The following is a 21,786-nucleotide window of genomic DNA, read 5'->3' on the forward strand; positions in this document are numbered from 1 at the left end:
CAGGACAGGATGAGCTTCCCAACACAGCACCTATCCCGAGGCATTAGGTAACAGAGTCTCTTCTATCGCCTTGGCTGGGAACAGGGAATGAAACCATGGAAATAAAAAGTGCTGGAACATCTGAGAAAGCCTGAAACGAAAAGTAGGTCGGAAAACTAAAAGGCAGGTATCAAATGATGTAAGACACCGGAGAGGAGAGCAGGGAGGTGGGAATTCTGTCTGTGAGCCTGAAAGAGCAGCCTCGGGAAGATGGAGACTCGCAGTTTTTTGAGTGGAAAGCAATTCAAAAAGGTTGCATAGTCAGTACAATTCAGCTTTGAAGGGATCATAGAAATATAGAATCCCAGACTGGTTTGGGTTGGAAGGGACCTTAAAGCTCGCCCAGTTCCAACCCCCTGCCACGGGCAGGGGCACCTTCCACTAGAGCAGGTTGCTCCAAGCCCCTGTGTCCAACCTGGCCTTGAACAGTGCCAGGGATGGGGCAGCCACAGCTTCTCTGGGAAAAGTCTGTGCCAGCGCCTCAGCACCCTCACAGGGAAGAGCTTCTGCCTAAGAGCTCATCTCAATCTCCCCTCTGGCAGGTTAAAGCCATTCCCCTTGGCCTGTCCCTCCAGGCCCTTGCCCAAAGCCCCTCTCCAGGTTTCCTGGAGCCCCTTTAGGCACTGGAGCTGCTCTAAGGTCTCCCCTTCAGGAGCCTTCTCTTCTCCAGGCTGCCCCGGCCCAGCTCTCTCAGCCTGGCTCCAGAGCAGAGCTGCTCCAGCCTGTGACCGTGACTAGGAGCACCCCCACCGCGGGTTATTCATTATATACAGGGATTTCCTGTCAGGGCACTGGCGGGGTCAGTTATCACTGGGGTGTTCAGCAGCTGCCGCCTCCCCGTGTGCCACCACACGGGTTTTCCGTGCTCCATGAGCGGTCCCCACCGCGGAGCTCCCCGCTCCCCTCAGCCCCGCTCCCCTCAGGGGGACCCGGAGCGAGGCGGGAGGAGCGCGGCGGCACCGATGACATCACCCGTTCTTCCCAAAGAAGCGCTCCCCCATTGGCGGAGAGCAAACCGCCGGCTCCACCAATAAGCGCCAGGCATGGCGGCAGGCCGGGCTGACGTGCGGGCCGCTGGCCGTATGGGGGTTTATTTTGCTTTGGGCCGCTCCAGCCGCCGCCATTAGAGGAGCCCGGGGAGCGGGGCGAGAGGTTCACCCCCTCTCACCCCCCCCCCCCGTACCCCCCCTCCCGCGCCGCAGTGGGAGCGCCCGCAGCCGCGGCAGCCCGCCGCGTTGGGAGAGACCATGTCCTGAGCGGGGGGAGCGACGCCGCAGCCAGCGGGCCGGGGGGTGGGGGGGGGGCGGCGGCGCGGGGCGCAGGCGGCTTCCAGCAGCGAGCGGGTGCGTGAGGGACGGCTCCCGGCGGCCAGGTAAACCCCTGTCCCCTCCTCGGGCAAGCGCTGCGGGAGGACGGCAGCGAGCCGAGCCAGCGCCGGCGGTTCCCCGGCCGGTGACCCGGCAGCGGGGCCGGGGCGGCCCGGCGGGGCCGAGGGGCGGTGTGGGGATGGGGTCGCCGGCGCCGTGGCTCCGGTCCCGCTTGGAGAGGGGGGAGTGTTGCTCCGGTGGTGGCCGCTGGCGGAGGGGCGGGATGCGGCGTTGCTGGGTGCCGGCCGCGCTGTGTGTGGCGGAGGCTCCGGGAGCCGCGGTGCAGCACCGAGAGGCTCGGTACAAAGGCAGGAAACTCCGGTGGTTTTCTCCTGTGGCCGCTTCTCCAAACGTGGGGCTGCGGTGCCTCGGTGTGCTGGGGTGAGATCATGCCTCTGCTGCCTCCTCCTCCTTGGTTTTCCTCTTGGATGTGCCTGGTTTGGGCTGTGTGCTGGGGTAGGTGGTAGGAGCTGCTTCCACCCGTGAATTGGGGTAGCAGAACTTCCATAGTAGTGCCTATAGTACAGTGTCGCGTATTGCCGGTACTTCATCGGATGTGCGGTGCGGGAAGGATTTCCAAACCGAGCTTGTTTTTTGTGAACTGAAGTTTAAACGAGATGGGAAAAGTTGGATTAATGAGGGAAGCCTTGATAATCCACGCTTCAGTGCCTTCTGGCTCTGCCTTCACCGTCCCACACTGCGGCAGCCCGCTGCCGGGATCAGGTAAACTTCTCTGCGGAGGTCACGGATGTGTCTGTGAGTGCTTTGGGTGACATAAGGCTTCCAGCTCCCCAGTGCTCCGTCCCCACCGCAGTCACTGGGTGGGAGAACTGATGGGAGAGCATCAGTCTGGGTCTCCTGCATGGCAGGCACCGCACGGCCGTGGTGAGCTGCTGCTGCCACAGTGACTTTTAGTGCTAACAGTAATGACAACTTTTTCTGGAATTCTTGGGAGTTGGTGTAGTAAACAAGTGGTGTTGGATGGGCTTTGTGCCGTGCTTGAACAGTCTCCGCTCACTGTACCTGCTGTGGCGTGGGGGGTGGAACTGGTGCATGAGTTCAGCACGTTGGTAAGTTTGTAGATGCAGAAAATTGGAAGGTGAATCATAGAATAGTTTGGGTTGGAAGAGACCTTCAAAGATCATCTGGTCCAACACCCCTGGAATGAGCAGTGAGGTGTCTTCTGTGTAATAACCTCCCCTTCTCCAGCACATACTGTGTTCAAGCTCGTTCTGGTGGGAGCAGAACCTTGTAGCAGCAGTTCAGGAGAGGTTTGTCGCGCTTAGGTTGGTTTTTCCTTTTGCTCATCTAGCGTTTTGTCTTTGACTGCAGAAGAGAGTTGTCCATTTCTCTTTTATGTGTGTGTTTTTGTTTGGTTTTTTTCCTTTTTCAGTGCTTACTCAGAGAAGGAGGAACAGGTAAGCAGCAGGAGGTGTTCTGGAACTCTGTTTGCCGCCTGAAGGCCAAATTGGTGTCTCAGCATGAGAAATCCATGTAAAAGATCACTTTTGATTTAAGTTTGTCCCAGCATTAAATAAGAGTAATGCTTTTGGATGAGTTGCATTTTGTAGCGTTTGTGAAACTCTAATTATGTGGTGTAGTTCTCTTGATTTAAAAAGAAATTACTGACTTTCCTTATGCTGAAGTAAGGACGGGCAGGTGGGGGTGACCGATGAGGCCATCGTCTGTTATTGCAGAGTTGTAGCCATTAGCATTTTCTCAGAAGTATAATTAAACATATTTAATTGGAATGTGGAGTGGCATAAGAGCATCAACGGGATTCATCACAGAAGCATGTCTTAAATGGGAGACTGGGTAAAACACAAGATTGATCAAGGCAACATTCGGAGTCTTTGTGGTGTATGGCCATTCTAATTGTACGTCATTGGGTATGTAAATTCCTCTGGGATGGCAAGTCCCATCTGTCTTTGGTGTTCTTTGCATGATGGCTCTGTAATTAAGTCAGAAGTGTAAGTAGAAAAGGCTTTACTGACTGTATGGGAGGTTATTTTTAATACAGACCATCAAATAATCAAATGTACTCGGAGGCACTTTAATGTGAGGTTTACTGGCTCCTGTTGGTATTAACTTAGGTGCTAACATTTCTCTTTCCAACTTCTCGTTGCCATATCGGGTTGAGATTGTGCTGAACTTCAGATCAATATGTTCTTTATCACAATGTACCATCTGAATTGCAGCAAAGCATTTAAACTGCTACTGCCAGTCCTGTTAGTAAGCTCATGCCCATTCCTCCCCCTAAAATGTGAAGACTGGGTTATTTTGAGCTGTACAAAATGTATGTCAACAAGTAATCCTCATTTTAACTGCATGAATTATGATCCACAGTCTCCTGGTACTAAAATGGAACGAAACTTAAGTTTGGCAGCTGAAAATGGCTGGCTTAGCTGTAACAGAGTTCTTCATCTTTTAGTTTTTCCATAGTACTACATATGAAGAGAGGAGCGAGGCAAAGTGGAAAAGTTTTCAGCACAGCTGATGAAGAGCTTCCCACTTCACTTGTCAAACGGAATAGCTTGGTAAAATCACTTGACTAACAGAGAATTCCATCTTTGTAATGTCAGTTGAATGGAATTGGTTATACCTGAAAAAGAAAACATCTGTCTTGTAATTCAGATCTCAAACGTGAGGAGTGCCGACACTTTCTTGGTACTTACTCTTTGGTAGCACTTACGGTATAGCTGACATGGCTTTGACTTGCAGGGAAGCACATTGATTTTGTGACTGTGTTGGGTTTTGCATCATCAGCTGCTGAAGCACAGCTTCTCATGTGTATGTAGTTAATTCTTTTGGAACTTTCTTGGCACACGAGATTACTAATTGGACTTTTATCTCTGGTGCCTAACAGCATACTTGAAAAGAAGAACTTTAACGTCAATTCTGAGAACACGTTAGGCTATAATAATACAGATGATTTTGTGTTTCCTTCTTTTGTGGCATGGGCAGGTTTTTGGAAGCTCTGTAGTCAAACTGGATTGTATCCATCTGGCATTTTTCGTAGCACCTTTTTTCCTGTGCTGCTGTCCCATTTCTCCAAAAGCTCATTTTGGTGAAGACAAAGGATGACGGAGAGGGACTTTCATCAGGGACTGTAGCGATAGGACAAGGGGTGGTGGGTTCGGACTGAAACAGGGGAAGTTCAGGTTAGACATGAGGCAGAAGCTCTTCCCTGTGAGGGTGCTGAGGCGCTGGCACAGGGTGCCCAGAGAAGCTGTGGCTGCCCCATCCCTGGCAGAGTTCAAGGCCAGGTTGGACACAGGGGCTTGGAGCAACCTGCTCTAGTGGAAGGTGTCCCTGCCCGTGGCAGGGGGTTGGAGCTGGATGAGCTTTAAGGTCCCTTCCAACAGGAACCATTCTATGATTCTAAGACCAGAGAGGAGTGGTGTGGACGGGGGGAGAAGGGAATGAGTGCAGTGATGTTTGAAGAAGGAACTGTCTTCAAGAGGGGGCTGATACAGAGACCTTGGCTCTAGAAAGCAGAAGGAATGGTAGATTTTTCCTCAAGGAACATGGGAGGGTAATACATTGGGAAGAGAGGTAGTTGCTGGTGTGTGCAGGACATTTTGCCTACAAAGCAGGCAACTTTGCAGCTCTTTTGTATCTTCTCCTGTCCAGCAGGTATAATTAAGTTGTCATTTTTCCCTTCTGTTGTTTGGATATAATGTGTTTGGCTTGTTCTTAAAACAAGGATACTGTTGCATCTTTTATTTCTAGTAAGATGGAGTTGGTTGGGGTTTTTTTGCTGAGTGTGGCTACTAATTTTGCTTGCGTTCCCATGTGCATTTTAGATTAATGAAAGTTAGTACAAATGCTGGGGAAGGCACAGAGTTTAGAGCTGTCTTAAAGGTTCAGTTCAGAATTGAGCTAAAAGTACTTGTAATGAGAACTAGATACAAACCAAATACCAGGAGTGCAGCCTGCCATCCAGGGGAGGGAGGGCTGGAAGGGTGGACCTGTGTCTGTGTTGAGATGTCTGTGTCCCTGCCCATGGCAGGGGGTTGGAACTAGATGATCTTAAGGTCCTTTCCAAGCCTAACTAGTCTATCATACTATGTTAAGGTTTAAAACCCTCCATGTGATTCAATGACTTTGGATTTAGCATCTAGTCTTGTTTTTACTGAAGCAGAAGAAGTCCAAGTTACTGAAGAGTTTACAGACATTAAGAAACTTTTCTACCTTCTAGATATTCAGGAATTAGCCTTCTTGAGCTAAAGAAAACTGTCAGAACTGTGGTTTCTGTGGCTCTGGGAGGAAAAATAAACTTGTGTGGTCTATTTGGTTTACAGTAGATTGGAACTATTACCATTAAGTAATGTTTTGGTGGCTCTGAAGTTGCATGCCTTCTTGTAGTTCCATTTATTTGAAACCCTTGCAGCTCTTGGTGCACAGTCAGTTCATTAGCTGAGAGGAAAAATGACTGTGAAATTTAATAAACCTGGATAATTCTAGCAAAAAAAAAAAAAAATAGGAAATTTGCTTTGTGAAGGTTTGAGAGTCCTTTTTCCTGTAGTTGTAAGGACTGTGAGTTGTGGAAGTGTTGACTTGTACTTCTTTCCTTCAGGCTAATGGGCTTGAAGGTATTTCTTCTGTCTCCGTTTATCTTCCTTGTATCTAAGCAGGGATTCAGTAGACAGCTGAGTTATTAGTTGCTGCTGCTCCCCGGAACAGCTTCAGACTACAGGTCTGAGCCTTAAGTCTTCTGCACTTCCAAGAAGTGTTGAGTACATACTTCTTGTTCATGCCAGGCCTCTTCTTCTTTAAAGTTCACACTACCATGATAAGTCAGGAGTACTTTGTACTCGATGTCTTAATGTCTGCCTGTCATTTGACAGATTTAGATTAGACAGGAGGCAGAAGCTCTTCCCTGTGAGGGTGCTGAGGCGCTGGCACAGGGTGCCCAGAGAAGCTGTGGCTGCCCCATCCCTGGCAGTGTTCAAGGCCAGGTTGGACACAGGGGCTTGGAGCAACCTGCTCTAGTGGAAGGTGTCCCTGCCCGTGGCAGGGGGTTGGAGCTGGATGAGCTTTAAGGTCCTTTTCAACCCAAACCAGTCTGGAATTCTATGATTTGTGCCTTCTGTGGGCTGTGCCTGTGGGGTTGGGTTTTGGCTACAAAGGCTTCCCCTTACTGTATGCTTCTTGAGAAGCTAATTTTTATCTTCCTGAAGAATTGGGATGGTTTGTTGGGCTACTTACATTTTTTTTTTTGACCTCCACATTACTGTTTAGCTTGACAGAGATAAAAATAATTGTCACCTCATGGCTTTTAAATGGTTTATTTAAAGAAGGTTCTTCAGTGTTGTCTTTAGCAAGTTATTCCCACCCCCAAAAGCAGAAGGGTTAATGTTTTAGAGCTGTTGGTCTGAAACTTCCTAGCAGCTCAGAGCCCGGCCTTGCAATGGTTAGCTTGGAGTTGCTGGATGTGTATTAGGAGCAGAACACAGATTACTAATCATAAGGTTAAAAGAAGTGATTAAAAATGAAAGAATTTCTATCACTCCTTCTCTAGAAGGAGTTAAATTTGTTTTCCTTATGATATTTGATCTTTGATACTAGCTCTTTGCACTACGTTAAGCAGTGACATAGAGAGTAGTGGTTTTTGTGTGCTGTGATAACACCATTTTACCTGTCTTTTAGTTCTTTATTCTCTTTCTTTTTGATACTTTGCTGTTTAACCAGTATCTTAAGAGGAGCTGGATAAAATATGTGGCTTACTTGAATTAGAACTAGCCTTAAATACAGCCCAATTGCAAATACATATACAAAAGACTGTCCTAAACTGTATCTCAAAGTGACTTGCCATTAGTTAGGAGGGAACTATGCAACAGTTGATGTTGAGTGTGTGTTTCCTTGTTTCATTTGATGCCAGGTGGTTTTTCTCCACCAAATGATTGGACTTGATGATCTTTTCCAACCTAGTTGATTCTCTGATTCTAAATGGTGACTGTGTCTGCAGTTAACCATGATCGTGATTTATGGTGAGCCAATATTGAGGAGGCTCAGAGGATAATAGCTAGAACTGAATGTCAAATGTACCAGTCTTAATAGAAAGTTCCTTGGTTGTTGGACAGGTTTAAGTGTTTTTAAGTTCTGATGTCTGACTCCACAGTGTGGTTTTAGTCAGAGCGTGACATCTGGTTTTCCTCAGCTTGTGTGAGGACGGCTGAGATCTAAACAGAAACGAGTCTTGTGTTTAAGGCATGTAGTCTAAACACAGATAAAATTTGACCTCCCCTTCTGTAAAGAATCATCTTGTTCAACTTCTGTACTTTGTCCAGTGCAAATAGGTTTAAACTGAAGTTTGAACAATTCTGTTGTGTTTTATTATGTGGGTTTGTTGCATCTCGAGTCTGTTGCTGCCTGTTCATAATGATCAGATTCATTACATGTCCCTGGCTCTATTCATGTGAATATTCCATCATAGCTCATTATTTTGAGTCACTTTGCTTGGCTTTTGATTGGAATCGTGGGGGAGATGCTGTATATTATGTAACTGCTGATCTGCTTACTCTGCTTTTCCCAAATTGGTTTCTAAGTACTCAGTCGTATTTAGTCCATCCTAATGGGGAGTAACATCTCATCTCCATAGTGCGCTTTTAATTGAGTTCTAAACAAATCAAACCTCTGAAAAATGTAACTCTTTCCTGAAATAAGGAAGAGAACAGAACTGCAAGCCTCTGCTTTTGGGTTTTTTATAGGTTGTTTTCAGCTGTTAAGTTTTTCATAGCTTTTAGCCCCAAATTTAATAGAGCTATAGATGGAGTTTGATCCATTTGACATGAGTAACAAATAAACCTGCAGGTTACACAGCAGCATTAACTGTAGTGGTTAAATACTTTGAGGGATAGACATCAAAATAAAGGCAGCAGAAAGACAGTATATTTAATATTCCTAAATACCTGTTAATTCTGGGATGAGTTCTCAGCTTTTGCAGGAGAGTTGCTTTATAGGCAGGTCTGTGTCTTAACCTAAAGTTCATTATGAGTTCTTGTATTCCAGATGTCTCCTAAGATCTGCAACCTCCTGAATGTTTGACTTCTTACTGCACAGAACACTCACAGAACCAGGCAGCCTCTTGTATTAAAACTGTGTATAAATTCTCTTCTGAGAAGTCAGGCTTGGAGGTATTTGAAATAACAGTAGTTGGATTGAAAGTGGGAACAGAAGATTGAAAAGAAAACTGAAGAAAATGAGCATAACTTTTCTGAATATCCTAAATACCTGATAAAGTAGACTTCAGGTGCCTTGCAGTGAGTTCTGAATGCATAAATCAAAATGAAAGCAGCATTGTATTTATTGTATGTGAAGGAAGCCCGTCTGAATTAATCTAGGAACCAACTTCAAAATGTTTTCAAAGGCTAGTAGTAACTTCCTCAGACATTGCTTTGGGGAAGGGAACTGAATTTCTGGCAGTGTATGTCTTTGGAAAATCAAGTTTTCTGCATTTTAACTAATTGCTGGCTTAGAGAAGAGGAAGAGTTGTATCTAATGAAGGAGGTCAGGCTTAAAACCTGCAGTACTTTGACAGCCTGGACTTGATAGTCTAGAAAACTGAAGAAAAACCTACTTTAACCTAAATAGTTACTTAGTAACAACTAAAATCTTCTCAATTTCTTTTTTCCTCACGCACCATTAATGTTACAGTTTGTAGATTGTGCTGCGATTTACACAGCAATGATTTGGTCCCTAACAGAACTGAGATTTGAGCTCAATGATGCCTCTCAAGATGACACCATTCTCCCGTATCCATGTTACTGGGAGCAAAGGTACCGTTCCATTGCTCAGGAGAGCAGAGGTGATCCTTGGGTGCTTCTGGAGCAGTGCTCCTGTTAAATTCCTTGCTTCAGTCTAGCCAGGCTCATCCAGAAAATGCTTCTACATTTGTGACTTTGCAGTAATATTTATGTTCTTTATTGTAATACAGAGTCACTGCCCTTCCTGCAAAGCTTCCAGATTTAGCGCTGAGCTGATTTGGTTGTGCCATTGACAAGGTCAATGCTCTTAGTTTTGTCTTTAAAAGAGACGACAGTGGAACTTACTGTTCATTCCCTTTAAACTACAGAAGTCTGGGTTCAAGGTTGATGCTTTTAATATATTATCTGTTGAGGCTGATGCTGAATTCTTGAGGAAGAATATGCAATAAATAGTGAACAGCTGAAGGTGGAGTAAGTCATTAACTCAAGAAGAAAATGTCAGTACAGAAAATCAGGCAAGGTGAATTTCAGGTGCAAGTCAGTTCTTAGTACTTGATAATACATTGCAAATAGGTGATTTAAAGATGTTTTTGTTGAAGTGTGTTGACAGCGAGATACCTCATAAGGATTCTTGGACCCAGAGAACAGAAGGGGATTTGAACCGGTTAAATCTCAGTGTCTTCTCTGTCGAGAATTGTTGAGGTTTTCAGGGAGTTTACAACTTTAAAAGGGACAAATTGGCCTCTTTGATTTCAGCTTGTGTACAGCTCTGTTACCTTTTAGACGTTCCTACCGGCTGGAGTTAAAAATGAGTAGAGTTCTGTGTGTGGTAAGTCTCTTGGTACAGCTTGTATGAGCTTTAAAAAGCTGCCATGGTTTGAGGCAGCAGTTTATAAACCTATTTGTTTGATGACAGTGAAATCAAACCATTGCTTTGTTTCCTGCTGTAAAGAGTTGTCTCAGATTCATCTTATGCCTCTTGATATTCTGCAGTTTTATAGGACAAACCCAGCTACAACTCTCTGAATTCAGACTAGTGCATATTTTATCACAGCCATTCAAGGTGATAATCCAGATGTTTCAACAGGTTTTCCTGTTAAAGCTTATTTGTGTATAAATGAACTTCGGCTCTCTAAGTCATGTGCTCGTTTTTTATGGGTAATCAGAAGGGACCTCGAGGCAGTGACATGCAAGGGGAACACTCCTGAAGATGTGTCAAAGTATGTGGGGTTAATCATGGGCAATTCTTCCTCAAAAAGCTGTTTGTCCATCATGTGTTTATATGACTTCACAGGGACATTGTCCAGCTGTGAGTGAGCAGTTACAGCTGCCAGATCCTTCTTTGGTAGATGTACATTTAAATACACGTGTTTCAGGATACAGAAAGAACACAGGAGGTGAAAGTGCTGCTGTTTGATCTTTCGCTTTGACTCGCAGTCCTCTGCCTCTCGCTCCTTCGTGTGGTTTGATGTGTGAAAGGTGTTACTGCACTCAGAAACTGTTGATGGATTCTGTGTTTGGTAACTGAGATGTTTGTTTCTTTCAGAAGGTGCTCTTGCTTGTTTTGATCTTCCAAAAAGTTGCTTCAGTGTTTAAAATGAAAATAAAAAATCCCAGAATCCCAGCCTGGTTTGTGTTGAAGAGACCTTAAAGCCCATCCAGTTCCAACCCCTGCCATGGGCAGGGACACCTTCCACTAGAGCAGGTTGCTCCAAGCCCCTGTGTCCAACCTGGCCTTGAACACTGCCAGGGATGGGGCAGCCACAGCTTCTCTGGGCACCCTGTGCCAGCGCCTCAGCACCCTCCCAGGGAAGAGCTTCTGCCTCAGAGCTCATCTCAATCTCCCCTCTGGCCGGTTAAAGCCATTCCCCTTGGCCTGTCCCTCCAGGCCCTTGTCCAAAGCCCCTCTCCAGATTTCCTGTAGCCCCTTTAGGCACTGGAGCTGCTCTAAGGTCTCCCCTTAAGGAGCCTTCTCCAGGCTGAACAAAATACACTATGGATTTTTTGCTGGCATGATGCTGGTATCTGTGCTGGCAGAAACCTTATTGTACTGATCAAATCAGTGTTCCAAGTCATTTTGCTCATGTGTAAGGATGTTTGAACAAAGCGAACTGCTTCTGTGTTAGAGGGAAAAGGGAGCTCAGGAATCTGCTTAAACCTTGAGCAAGACTCACAAGGCAAAAGAGATCCACCTGCCTTCCCTGGGTGCAGCTGCTTCTCTCCGGCTGTTCCAAGAGAAAGCCAGGCTGGATCATTGTTAGGTCAAGGGAGGGGATTCTGCCCCTCTGCTGCGCTCTGGGGAGACCCCCCCTGCAGTCCTGATCCAGCTCTGGGGCAACAGCACCAGAGGGACATGGAGCTGCTGGAGCGAGGCCAGAGGAGGCCCCGGAGCTGCTGCGAGGGCTGGAGCAGCTCTGCTCTGGAGCCAGGCTGAGAGAGCTGGGCTGGGGCAGCCTGGAGAAGAGAAGGCTCCTGAAGGGGAGACCTTAGAGCAGCTCCAGTGCCTAAAGGGGCTCCAGGAAACCTGGAGAGGGGCTTTGGACAAGGGCCTGTAGGGACAGGCCAAGGGGAATGGCTGTAACCTGCCAGAGGGGAGATTGAGATGAGCTCTTTAGGCTGGTCTAAATCAGTGTCTGGCTGTTGATGGGGAAGGACTTGGATCGTGTAATGAACTGGAGCTCGCTATTGTTCCTTGTTTGAGCCAAAGGAAAAACAACTTCAGGACACAGCGAATAATTAAATTGAGGGGTGTATAATATATCCTGTCATAAAAATGTTATTTGAGGACTTCATTGTTTCCTCCCAAGTTCTTTGTGCTGTTTTGTGTTTTCCCATGCACCTAAAAAGAGGAATCGTCTTAAAAGCTGAAACAAAGCAGAAGAAAAAATTCAGATTGTTCTAGATGGCCATTTCCAATTGACTTTAGTCAAAAGGGACTCTGGTAATATTTTGGGTTTTCTTTGTTTTATCAGAATTTAATAGATTCTCCTCTTCCATGTAGTGAGTTATTGCACTACTCTCTTCAGAAGGTATTTAGCACATACACAGATCAACTGGAACTTCCTTGGAGTTTTGTGGGGTTTAATTTCTTGTCTGCTCATACTTTTTGGGCATTAAGGCATGAACCTGCACTTCACAGTCACCATTGTGCTATTCCTCTGCGAGAGGAGGTTCTGTGTGATTCAGCTTTTCCTCTATGAAGAATCTAAAATAACAAGTTAACTTGAAGCCTGAGTGGCAAAGAAGTAATCCTGAAGAAATGCACCTGGCTTGGAGCTGCTCAATGAGTGGTGCTGATGCTGTATCACCAGTACCTCAGGTGGTGCTGGTGTCACTGGGGTGTGGGGCACCTGCAGGTCACCCCAAGACCTGGAAGTAAAACAACCCCAAATGTCAAATGCTGGGTTTCCTCATCTGGCTGTGCCATAGTGGGTGCTGGCAGAGCTATCAAAGGAGAGAAGTTGCTTTGCTCCATTGAGCCTTTCTGTATTCTTCACTCATAATAACCTGAGGCCTCGTGTTTGGAGGTAGTGAGCTTCTATCTCAGAGGCTTTTGAAGCTGCAAATACTAGGCCTCTCTAAGACTTATGACCAAAAGCATCTAGCTTTTTAAGGGGCGCAGAGAATAACTGCAGCTAAAATCCTTGTGATCAGGGAGACCTTTTAACAGTCTTCTTATACCTAAAGGGTCTATAGGAAACCTGGAGAGGGGTTTTGGGCAAGGGCCTGTAGGGACAGGACAAGGGGAATGGCTTTAACCTGCCAGAGGGGAGACTGAGATGAGCTCTTAGGCAGAAGTTCTTCCCTGTGAGGGTGCTGAGGCGCTGGCACAGGGTGCCCAGAGAAGCTGTGGCTGCCCCATCCCTGGCAGTGTTCAAGGCCAGGTTGGACACAGGGGCTTGGAGCAACCTGCTCTAGTGGAAGGTGTCCCTGCCCGTGGCAGGGGGTTGGAACTGGGTGAGCTTTAAGATCCCTTCCAACGCAAACCAGTCTGGGATTCTGTGATATATATGAAGCGTTGGTGTAACATGGTACATCCTGTGCTGTTCAATATCATAAGCAGTATCTTAGCATTTGCTTAGATTGTCTTTGCAACCAGCTGCTTCCCAACTTGAGCAGCCTTCTCCTTCCCCAGTCCTTAAGGTCAGTAAAACAGATGATGCTTTGTTTTCTTGCCTCATCCCAAATGTGGATTGGGATTTGTTTGCGATGTTGAAGGCTTTACAAACTAGGGCCATTAGCAATTACAGATGCTTCTTGGGCTTCATCACAAGTTGTGTGCACATCTGGCTTTTGATTTTAAGCATTACGTACTCAAAACATAGCAGCTTCTGCTTGCATAGGAATGGTTCTCCAGCTTCTATGGGGCATTGAAGTGTTGGGACAGACACTTTCAGGGTGTTCTTGGTAGCACAAGTGAAACTGCTCTCGCTGGTTCCCTTGGTGGCAGCTGGCAGTGTCTGCTCTTTTCTGACAACCATGTTCAACTGTCTCATGTTCCTAACTAGAAAACATTAATATCTCAAAAAACTCTACTGTATATAGAGAGAAAAAGCTTATTAAGAAATGTTAAAGCCATTAAAAAACTTACTTTGGGAACTGGGGGAAAAAAGCCTTGGCAAAGTAGAATAGATAAATCTAATACATAGTACACTCATATAGGAGGTGTTTTTGGCAAAGCTTTAATTTATGGAGTAGACAAACACTTCCTCCAAGTTTCTGAAGCTGTCTTTTTGAAGTTACCTTCAGTAAAATCCCAGAATCCCAGACTGGTTTGTGTTGGAAGGGACCTTAAAGTTCCTCCAGCTCCAGCCCCCTGCCACGAGCAGGGACACCTTCCACTAGAGCAGGTTGCTCCAAGCCCCTGTGTCCAACCTGGCCTTGAACACTGCCAGGGATGGGGCAGCCACAGCTTCTCTGGGCACCCTGTGCCAGCGCCTCAGCACCCTCCCAGGGAAGAGCTTCTGCCTCAGAGCTCATCTCAATCTCCCCTCCAGCAGGTTAAAGCCATTCCCCTTGGCCTGTCCCTACAGGCCCTTGTCCAAAGCCCCTCTCCAGGTTTCTTGTAGCCCCTTTAGGTATTTGATGACTGTTATAAGGGCTTTCCTGAGACTTCTCTTCTCCAGGCTGAACAAGCCCAGCTTCAAATCGAGTTGACTTTGTATCCTCATGTATATGTATGTATTTTTCACTGATTTTATTACAGATATGGGGACCCTGTATGATCTGTCTCCTTTTGTTATCCATTATGCATGGGCATGGCCGTTTATGAGGAGCAGTGAAGGGGAAGCAGTAGGAAGTCTAATTGCCTTCTCAGCACATTCCTTAGCCTGACACAGTTTTATAACGCCTAGGTGGGAGTGAAGTGTTCTGCAGGCTGTTCCAACAAGTAATATTAGAACCTGAGCTTTATGAGAAAGCTCTGTGTGTTCCTGATAGCTCCTCTGCTTTCATGCAGCATAAATAGGGATCGCTGCTGAAAAGGATAGTCCTGCCCTCTCCTCTGTCCTCGCCATGCGATAGCCCCTCATTCATGCAGCCACCTGATCTGGGGACTAGAGCAGAGTTGAGCTGCTGGAAAAAGCCCCATCCTGTGTGCTGGAGCCCACAGAGGGGACGTGGTAGGAGTAAGAGTGGCAAATGTAAGTGGACCTTTAGCTGTGCCTTGGCAGAGCAAGGTGTGTGTGAAGGCATTTCAGTGAAGAACGTACTAACTCATAAACCACTTCCCAATCAAACAGGTATAAACTAACTTTGGGTTGGTGTGTCCAGTTAAATCCTGTTGTGTAACTTTGGAGTTTCTCTTTAGTAGGTTCTGGGTGGTTTTGTTAGCTGATGAGAGTTGCAATACGATGAATGAGAATTGAGATTCGATTTGGGTTCTAAACAGTTTTGCATGCTTAAAAATAGCACCTTATTGTGTCTTAGGTACTGGGTAACTATTCTGTGGCAAGGAAGGAAATGGACTATATCCACTTGTCTATTTGTCCTTTATCTGCCTGCCTCACCCTTTCCCTCTATTATGCTCATTACACAGAGCTTTATTTTCCTTCCCCATCCTACCTTCCAGGTTGTAATAAGAATGTTTCTAGATGTTTTAGTGGGAATTTGAGGGATCTGGTTCTTTTATTTCCGCAGACTGACCACTTATGTGGCCACCGGTTCTTTGTGACTATTGGTTTCTTTCCACCAGTCTATACGTAAGTGTCATGCAGGTCATGACTGAGTTCAAACATGTAAATTGGGGTCAGAAGAGGTGTGGCATTTAATAATTAACTTTCTGGTTCCTCAGGTCCAGGAGGAAACCCATAATGAGCCTCTTTCCATTCTGTTTACAGGAATAGTTCTCTGCTTAGTGTCATCCTTCGTGTTTGGCAATCTGAGGAGAAGGCCTGGGCCAGCATGAAGACAGAATCCCCTCTTCATTAGAGAAAAAGTGAGTTGGAATTGCATTGAAATCTGGATGTGTAGCATGAAAATACTCTGTTAGCTTGCCAATGCACACAGCTTGTGCATTGCTTGCGAGTGGTGTTTTAGCTTTGTAACACTACTGTGGTGAGTGAGGCCAACCAAGGCCTAGTAATGCTTAAGCACACGTATAAGATGTTCAAATTATGCATTTATGTAAACTCCTACACCCTACTCTTCCAAAAGAACTGCTTACTCATTGTGTAACTGCCCACCTAATACACTCCTGCCTTCCAAATCCTCTGAGGTCTTGCAATAGACCTCACAAGCTCTTGACTTTGTGTTGCTTTTCTTGTACTGCTGTATTCCTATTGAGTTTTAATTGAATTGCTTGATGTTTGTGGCATGTTTCTGGAGCTGCTCTGCTCTCTTCTCCAGTATTCTCAGTACTTAATGTGTATCTATTTTTTCTTTTTATTCCTTCTTATTCTGAAGCCTCTGTGCCAGTTGAAGGAATTCCAGTCATGCAGAACTGAGTTTTCTTCTCATTTCTGCATTAGGAAATCCTGAATCCTGCATTCAAAATGCTGTCAGCTCAAGTCTTATCCTTTTCATAGTGATTTTTTTTCTCCCCTAAATCTTCTATTAGAATCAAGAATAAAAGATTGCCCTTTTCTCAGCCTGATTTTTGTATTAGCTCCACTGGGTTCTCTCTCATTTACTTGTAAGCAGAGCTCCTGTGCAGGTGTTGTACTGACAGTGTATTGTGTTCTTAGCTTTCCGCCTGCCGCAGTTCACTTCAAGCGGTGCACGATGACAGAGCGTGGCATTAAATGGGCTTGTGAGTATTGCACGTATGAAAACTGGCCATCTGCAATCAAATGCACCATGTGTCGTGCTCAGAGACCTAGTGGAACAATTATCACAGAAGACCCATTTAAAAGTGGTTCGAGTGACATTGGGAGAGACTGGGATCCTACAAGCACTGAAGGAGGGAGTAGTCCTTTGATATGTCCGGATTCTAGTGCAAGACCAAGGGTTAAATCATCTTACACTATGGAAAGTGCAAATAAATGGTCGTGCCACATGTGCACGTACTTGAACTGGCCAAGAGCTATAAGATGTACTCAGTGCTTGTCTCAACGCAGGACCAGGAGTCCCACAGAGTCTCCTCAGTCGTCAGGTTCTGGTTCAAGACCAGTCCCTTTGTCTGTTGATCCGTGTGAGGAATATAATGACAGAAATAAACTAAATACAAGGGCTCAGCACTGGACTTGTTCTGTTTGTACATATGAAAACTGGGCGAAGGCCAGGAAATGTGTTGTATGTGATCACCCCAGACCCAACAACATAGAAGCAATAGAACTGGCAGACACAGAAGAGGCTTCTTCCATCATAAACGAGCAAGACAGAGCTCGATGGAGAGGAAGCTGTAGTAGTGGGAATAGCCAAAGAAGATCTCCACCTACAACCAAACGGGAATCTGACGTGAAAATGGACTTCCAAAGAATTGAATTGGCCGGAGCTGTTGGCAGCAAGGAAGAACTTGAAGTTGACTTCAAAAAGCTAAAGCAAATAAAAAATAGAATGAAAAAGACTGACTGGCTCTTTCTAAATGCTTGTGTCGGTAAGTTGTTTGCTGCTCCCTTCCACTGTTATGCCTGTGCTCTTGGGTATTGGGGGAGAATGGAGAATTAAAACATCCATGCGGCATTTTTAGTTTGAAACAGCTTTTCTTTAATCTCTGCCTTTTTAGTTGTAAAACGAAACCAAAGGTAGAAGTTCCTGAAATCGTATCTGCTAAGAGAGAGTGCGGAGTTCATCCATAATCCAAACAGGGGTGGACCTGTTTCCCTGGACTTCTTTGACCTTTTGTAGATATGGATCCCCTTGTAACCAAATCCTGTTGTTGTGTAGCTGTTGAAAGGTGGTAAAACTGCAAACCCAGCCTACAGAACAATGTGATGCACATAGCACTGTACAGCATGCCAGGGCTGGCTAACTAAAACAACTCTTCTTTTTAGCTACGGCAAGATACCCAAGTAGAATCAGCAGCTGCAGCTTGGGAGTATTTGTAAACAGTGTGGAGCTTGCAACAGTACAAGATGCTCTGTCAGATGTTAAAAATAACACCAAAATATGTAGCTCCAAGAAACTGCATGTGTAATACCGACCTTGAAAGTAATAATGTTGTATTAATACAGATCCTGGCTTGTAAATGTTTACAGCCTTTCCGAAAGTAGTTTTGTAGTCAACTGCTTCAAAAAAAAAAATGCCAATCCCAGTTTGGGTTTGTGGTTTAATGCTTTCCAAAGGGAATTCTGGAGAGTTCTCCCAGTGCTGTTAAGAACAGAGACATGAGAGCAGGGTTTTCTTCACTTACTGACCTTGTGAGTTAACATTTGTGCTGTAGCTTCCCAGAAGCAGCTCTCTTGCACCCTAACATACAAGCAGGTTAAACACTTGAAATACACAACTATATTTAAACACTTCATTTGAAACTCTGGTGCTACTCCTATGTCTGAAACTGTTCCTTAATGTTTCATGAAGTCACTCCATGGTGGTTATAATCCCAAAACTAGTATGTGGAGCTGCATAATTTAACATATTTGATCAGGGCTAAATGTTTTATGGGTATCATCGTGTGTTTGGTTTCCCTGAACTAATAAATATTCCAGTTTATTTTTGTGGTGCAGGAATAGTTGGACAAGCACATTTCCTTTTGAAGCCAGATGGATGCCTCAGTATTTCCTGATACTTTCAGCTCTTTACATGCAGTGCTTTTCCCTGCTGAAACAAAGCAATTGCAGTTCTATGTGGTGTTAAATAAGTTATCAGATACCAAAGATGAGTTGTTGGAGGTTGTTTCTGTGCATTACAAGAGTCTCTTTTCCATTCTGGTAGCAATTGTACTAAATATTAGGGCTTTTTTCACTGTGCTTTTTGAAAAGTGAGGGTTTTTTTGGACTATTCCATTGTTACTTGAAGTATTTCACACTTTCAGATGTAACCTCTGTGGGGATGGTTGTGTTTGTATCTAAGAATGTGAGTTTTGCAGGTATTTCATGTTGCTTGCAACTATACAGCTGTGCTGTGAAACTCAGAACTCTGTTCATAGAAGGTTTGTTTGACTTAGTTCTTTTAAAATGGAAATAGCTTGAAGGGATCTTGATGAGAAAGCCAGAGTGCTCATGGAGTTGTGAGCTCGTTTTTACTCCTCTTGTGCTGGGAGGCTTCATGGATTCCTTTCTGTGGCTTAGACACTTACTATACTAATGAACAAAGCTGTTCATTATCAATCCTTCATTTGAGAATTGCATTTTCCATTCTCACACATGTCCTATTATTCCAGATACTCCTCGGAGCAGGAATAACCTTCGGAAGATTGATTAAAGCTTCCTAAGATTTGTTTGTGCTTGTCTTTGAGCATTTTGCAGAGTGTATCTGTATTGGAAAGGCACCAGTTGAACCAGTGATTTTACAAGCAATAAGCCACACTTGTGCTGCTTGTTTTGTTGTCTTAGTGTGACATACTTAAAGCAATTGAACTGTCAGTTAAACAATTTTGCCTGAAGCACATGTTCTTAGCATCGGAATCAAGTGAGTTATTGTCCCACAGTGAGTTGGTGTTTGTTACCCAGCTGGAGCTCTTGTGAACATCGAGCTGAGCTGAACGCTTGTCAATCCTCAGCTCAACGCAGCTATGAAGTAGGACAAGTTCATGTTAAATGTCAAGTAAGCTCGTGCGAATGGATGGGGTCAGGGTTGGTATGAGGTGTGCTCCTGTAGCCCAGCTGACAAGTGGTGCTCGTTAGGATTTGGTAGTGTCAGGCTGGGCACCTCCATGTTTTAGCTTGATCAGTTGTGGAGGGTCCGTTTGCTTTGAATCTATCTCATGTGGGAGAGATGTTAAAAGCTTAAAGTTAACTTTGAAAGGTTATTCTGAAGTTAAAGATTAGAGGAGTAGGAGCAATTCTTGGCAGATTGGTTCTTTTCTTTTCTCATAGAAGATAATTTTCATCGAATCCCAGCCTGGTTTGGGATGAAGGGAGCTTAAAGCTCATCCAGTTCCAACCCCCTGCCACAGGCAGGGACACCTTCCACTAGAGCAGGTTGCTCCAAGCCCCTGTGTCCAACCTGGCCTTGAACACTGCCAGGGATGGGGCAGCCACAGCTTCTCTGGGCACCCTGTGCCAGCGCCTCATCACCCTCACAGGGAAGAGCTTCTGCCTCAGAGCTCATATCAATCTCCCCTCTGGCAGGTTAAAGCCATTCCCCTGGGCCTGTCATTACATACCCTTGGAAAGACCAGCAAATACCAAGGAAAATATTTGATACTTTAGGACAGTTGTTGAGTTGATCTCCCTCTTGACATCTCTTGTATAAAATTCTTTTTACTAGATTTTAATGTCAAGCTGCATTAAAAACATGTGTCAGACTATTTCATCCCCCCCCTTCCAATGTGTTCTTTTTGGCTGAAACAAGACAGATGTATATCTTGTGTGGATTTAGAAAAGTACCTCTGTGTGCGTGTTTGTGCTTGGGTTTTTTGTTTCATTTATTCTGTCAGAGACATCCATTAATGCTCTCCCCACCTCAGTAAATAAACATGCCATGGAGGCTTCTATCCCTTGCAAATGTGGGCTGTGCACAATGTGATGAGTGCAGCTCTTGCCTTTCAGCATGAGTAGTTTCCTTGATGGAGGGTATTCTTTCTGAATGAGGAGGATTAGTGGCATTCCCCCTTTCAAACTCTGCAAGTAAATGTATTTGAAGGTTATTTTAGTTCCCGACTCTTTTGCGGCAGTGGATGTATCCATCAAATGATTCTTTCTCAAAAGGGTGAGATTTTAGAACTGATTCGTTAGGTTAAAATGTACTGAAATCAAAGCAGAACAGCTCAAAGCATGAGCTGTTAAGAACATGACTTGCTGCAAATGCTGGCTTGGATTCCAATGAGAAATCACAAACCCTTCTGCAAGGCCACCAGTGCTTTCTGCTGTGCTGACCCAGCACAAGGTTAATGTGAAGCCCAAGGTGACTCCTTCTCTGTGGGGTGGGGAGAAGCTAATGTGTATTTAAAATTAAGCTCCTTGTCATTTGTGTAACTAATGGTATCTGTGCCAAAGGGACTGTCAGAGAGGTCTGGTGGCATGTGGGGCTTAGGGGATCTGATGTGCAAGTGCTGCTGTGGGGCCTGGTGAAGCTGTTTACAGCTGGCTATGGATTGAAGTAGTACAACTCGATGAAGATGGTCAATACTTCCAGGGACACGTTGTGGCTGCCCCATCCCTGGCAGTGTTCAAGGCCAGGTTGGACACAGGGGCTTGGAGCAACCTGCTCTAGTGGAAGGTGTCCCTGCCTGTGGCAGGGGTTGGAACTGGGTGAGCTTTAAGGTCCTTTCCAACACAAACTGTTGTAGGTTTCTATGATTCTATGACTGGAAAACCTCTCTAGCATTCAGAGTTTGCTTGGTGCTCACACATCAGTACTTACTGAAGCTTTCCCTCTCCTGGCACTTCAGGGCTGGGTTTGACACTGCTGCCAGCAGTGTGCTGCTGCAGGGGACTGCTGGGCACCCTTGGGTTGCGTGTTCAGCCCCTGAGCTTCAACTGTAGCCCACAGATGAGAAGTAAACTGCATTTCTTCTCCTTTTCCTTTCTCTTCCAACCCTGCTTATGAACTGCTGCAGGAGGGTATGCTCTTTGCTCCTGGTTCAGGTCAGTGGGTAGTTGCTGCCATCACAGGGCAGACTTCCCTGCTAGGGATGGTGGCTCCAAACCCATGTAGGCACACATTCCTCTTACTGTGTGAAGGAAACAGCTAGGAGAGTGTTTCTTAAACAAATCCAAAATATTTAGAGCAGTCTGTAATGCCTCTTGTTTTGCGGTGCATCCTTAAAAGGATTGTTAGTTCATTCCTAGTATTCCTACATATGTGTCTGCTTAGTTTTTCCTTTGTCGACTGCTTTCTCTCTCTTCCAGGTTTTCTGTTTTTTCCTTTGTCCTTTTCTCCCTTCACTTTTCTGAATGAGTGCCAGATGTGTTACCCAGGCACTCAGAAACCCTGTGGGAGACTTGTGTCCAGCTTTTGGTATGGAGTTGGCTGGGCAATGTCCCAAACTGCTCCACAGCTACAGGAGTGATGGAGCCCATCTCGTGCTCTGTGTCTTGCAGAGCTGTGGCTCTTTGCTGACTGAAGGGACCAATGTACCAAGGTGCTTTCAGCCAGCACTGCCACCCAGAGCAGCCCTCCAAGCTGCT

At 45.4% G+C, this 21,786-nt stretch overlaps 1 protein-coding gene across 1 annotated transcript in view; it reads left to right on the top strand.

Moving 5' to 3' along the window:
• Positions 1-1,075: 1,075 nt before the first annotated feature.
• ZRANB1 (zinc finger RANBP2-type containing 1) overlaps positions 1,076-21,786 on the top strand; it is a 48,991-nt gene continuing 28,280 nt past the window's right edge. The window contains exons 1-3 of the mRNA XM_030485654.1: positions 1,076-1,411; positions 15,454-15,551; positions 16,300-17,150. Coding sequence (XP_030341514.1) covers positions 16,337-17,150 — 814 coding nt within the window. The 5' untranslated portion in view covers positions 1,076-1,411; positions 15,454-15,551; positions 16,300-16,336. The remainder of the gene's footprint in view (positions 1,412-15,453; positions 15,552-16,299; positions 17,151-21,786) is intronic.

This window comes from Strigops habroptila, chromosome 5 (genome assembly GCF_004027225.2).
Source record: "Strigops habroptila isolate Jane chromosome 5, bStrHab1.2.pri, whole genome shotgun sequence".
Taxonomy (NCBI): domain Eukaryota; kingdom Metazoa; phylum Chordata; class Aves; order Psittaciformes; family Psittacidae; genus Strigops; species Strigops habroptila.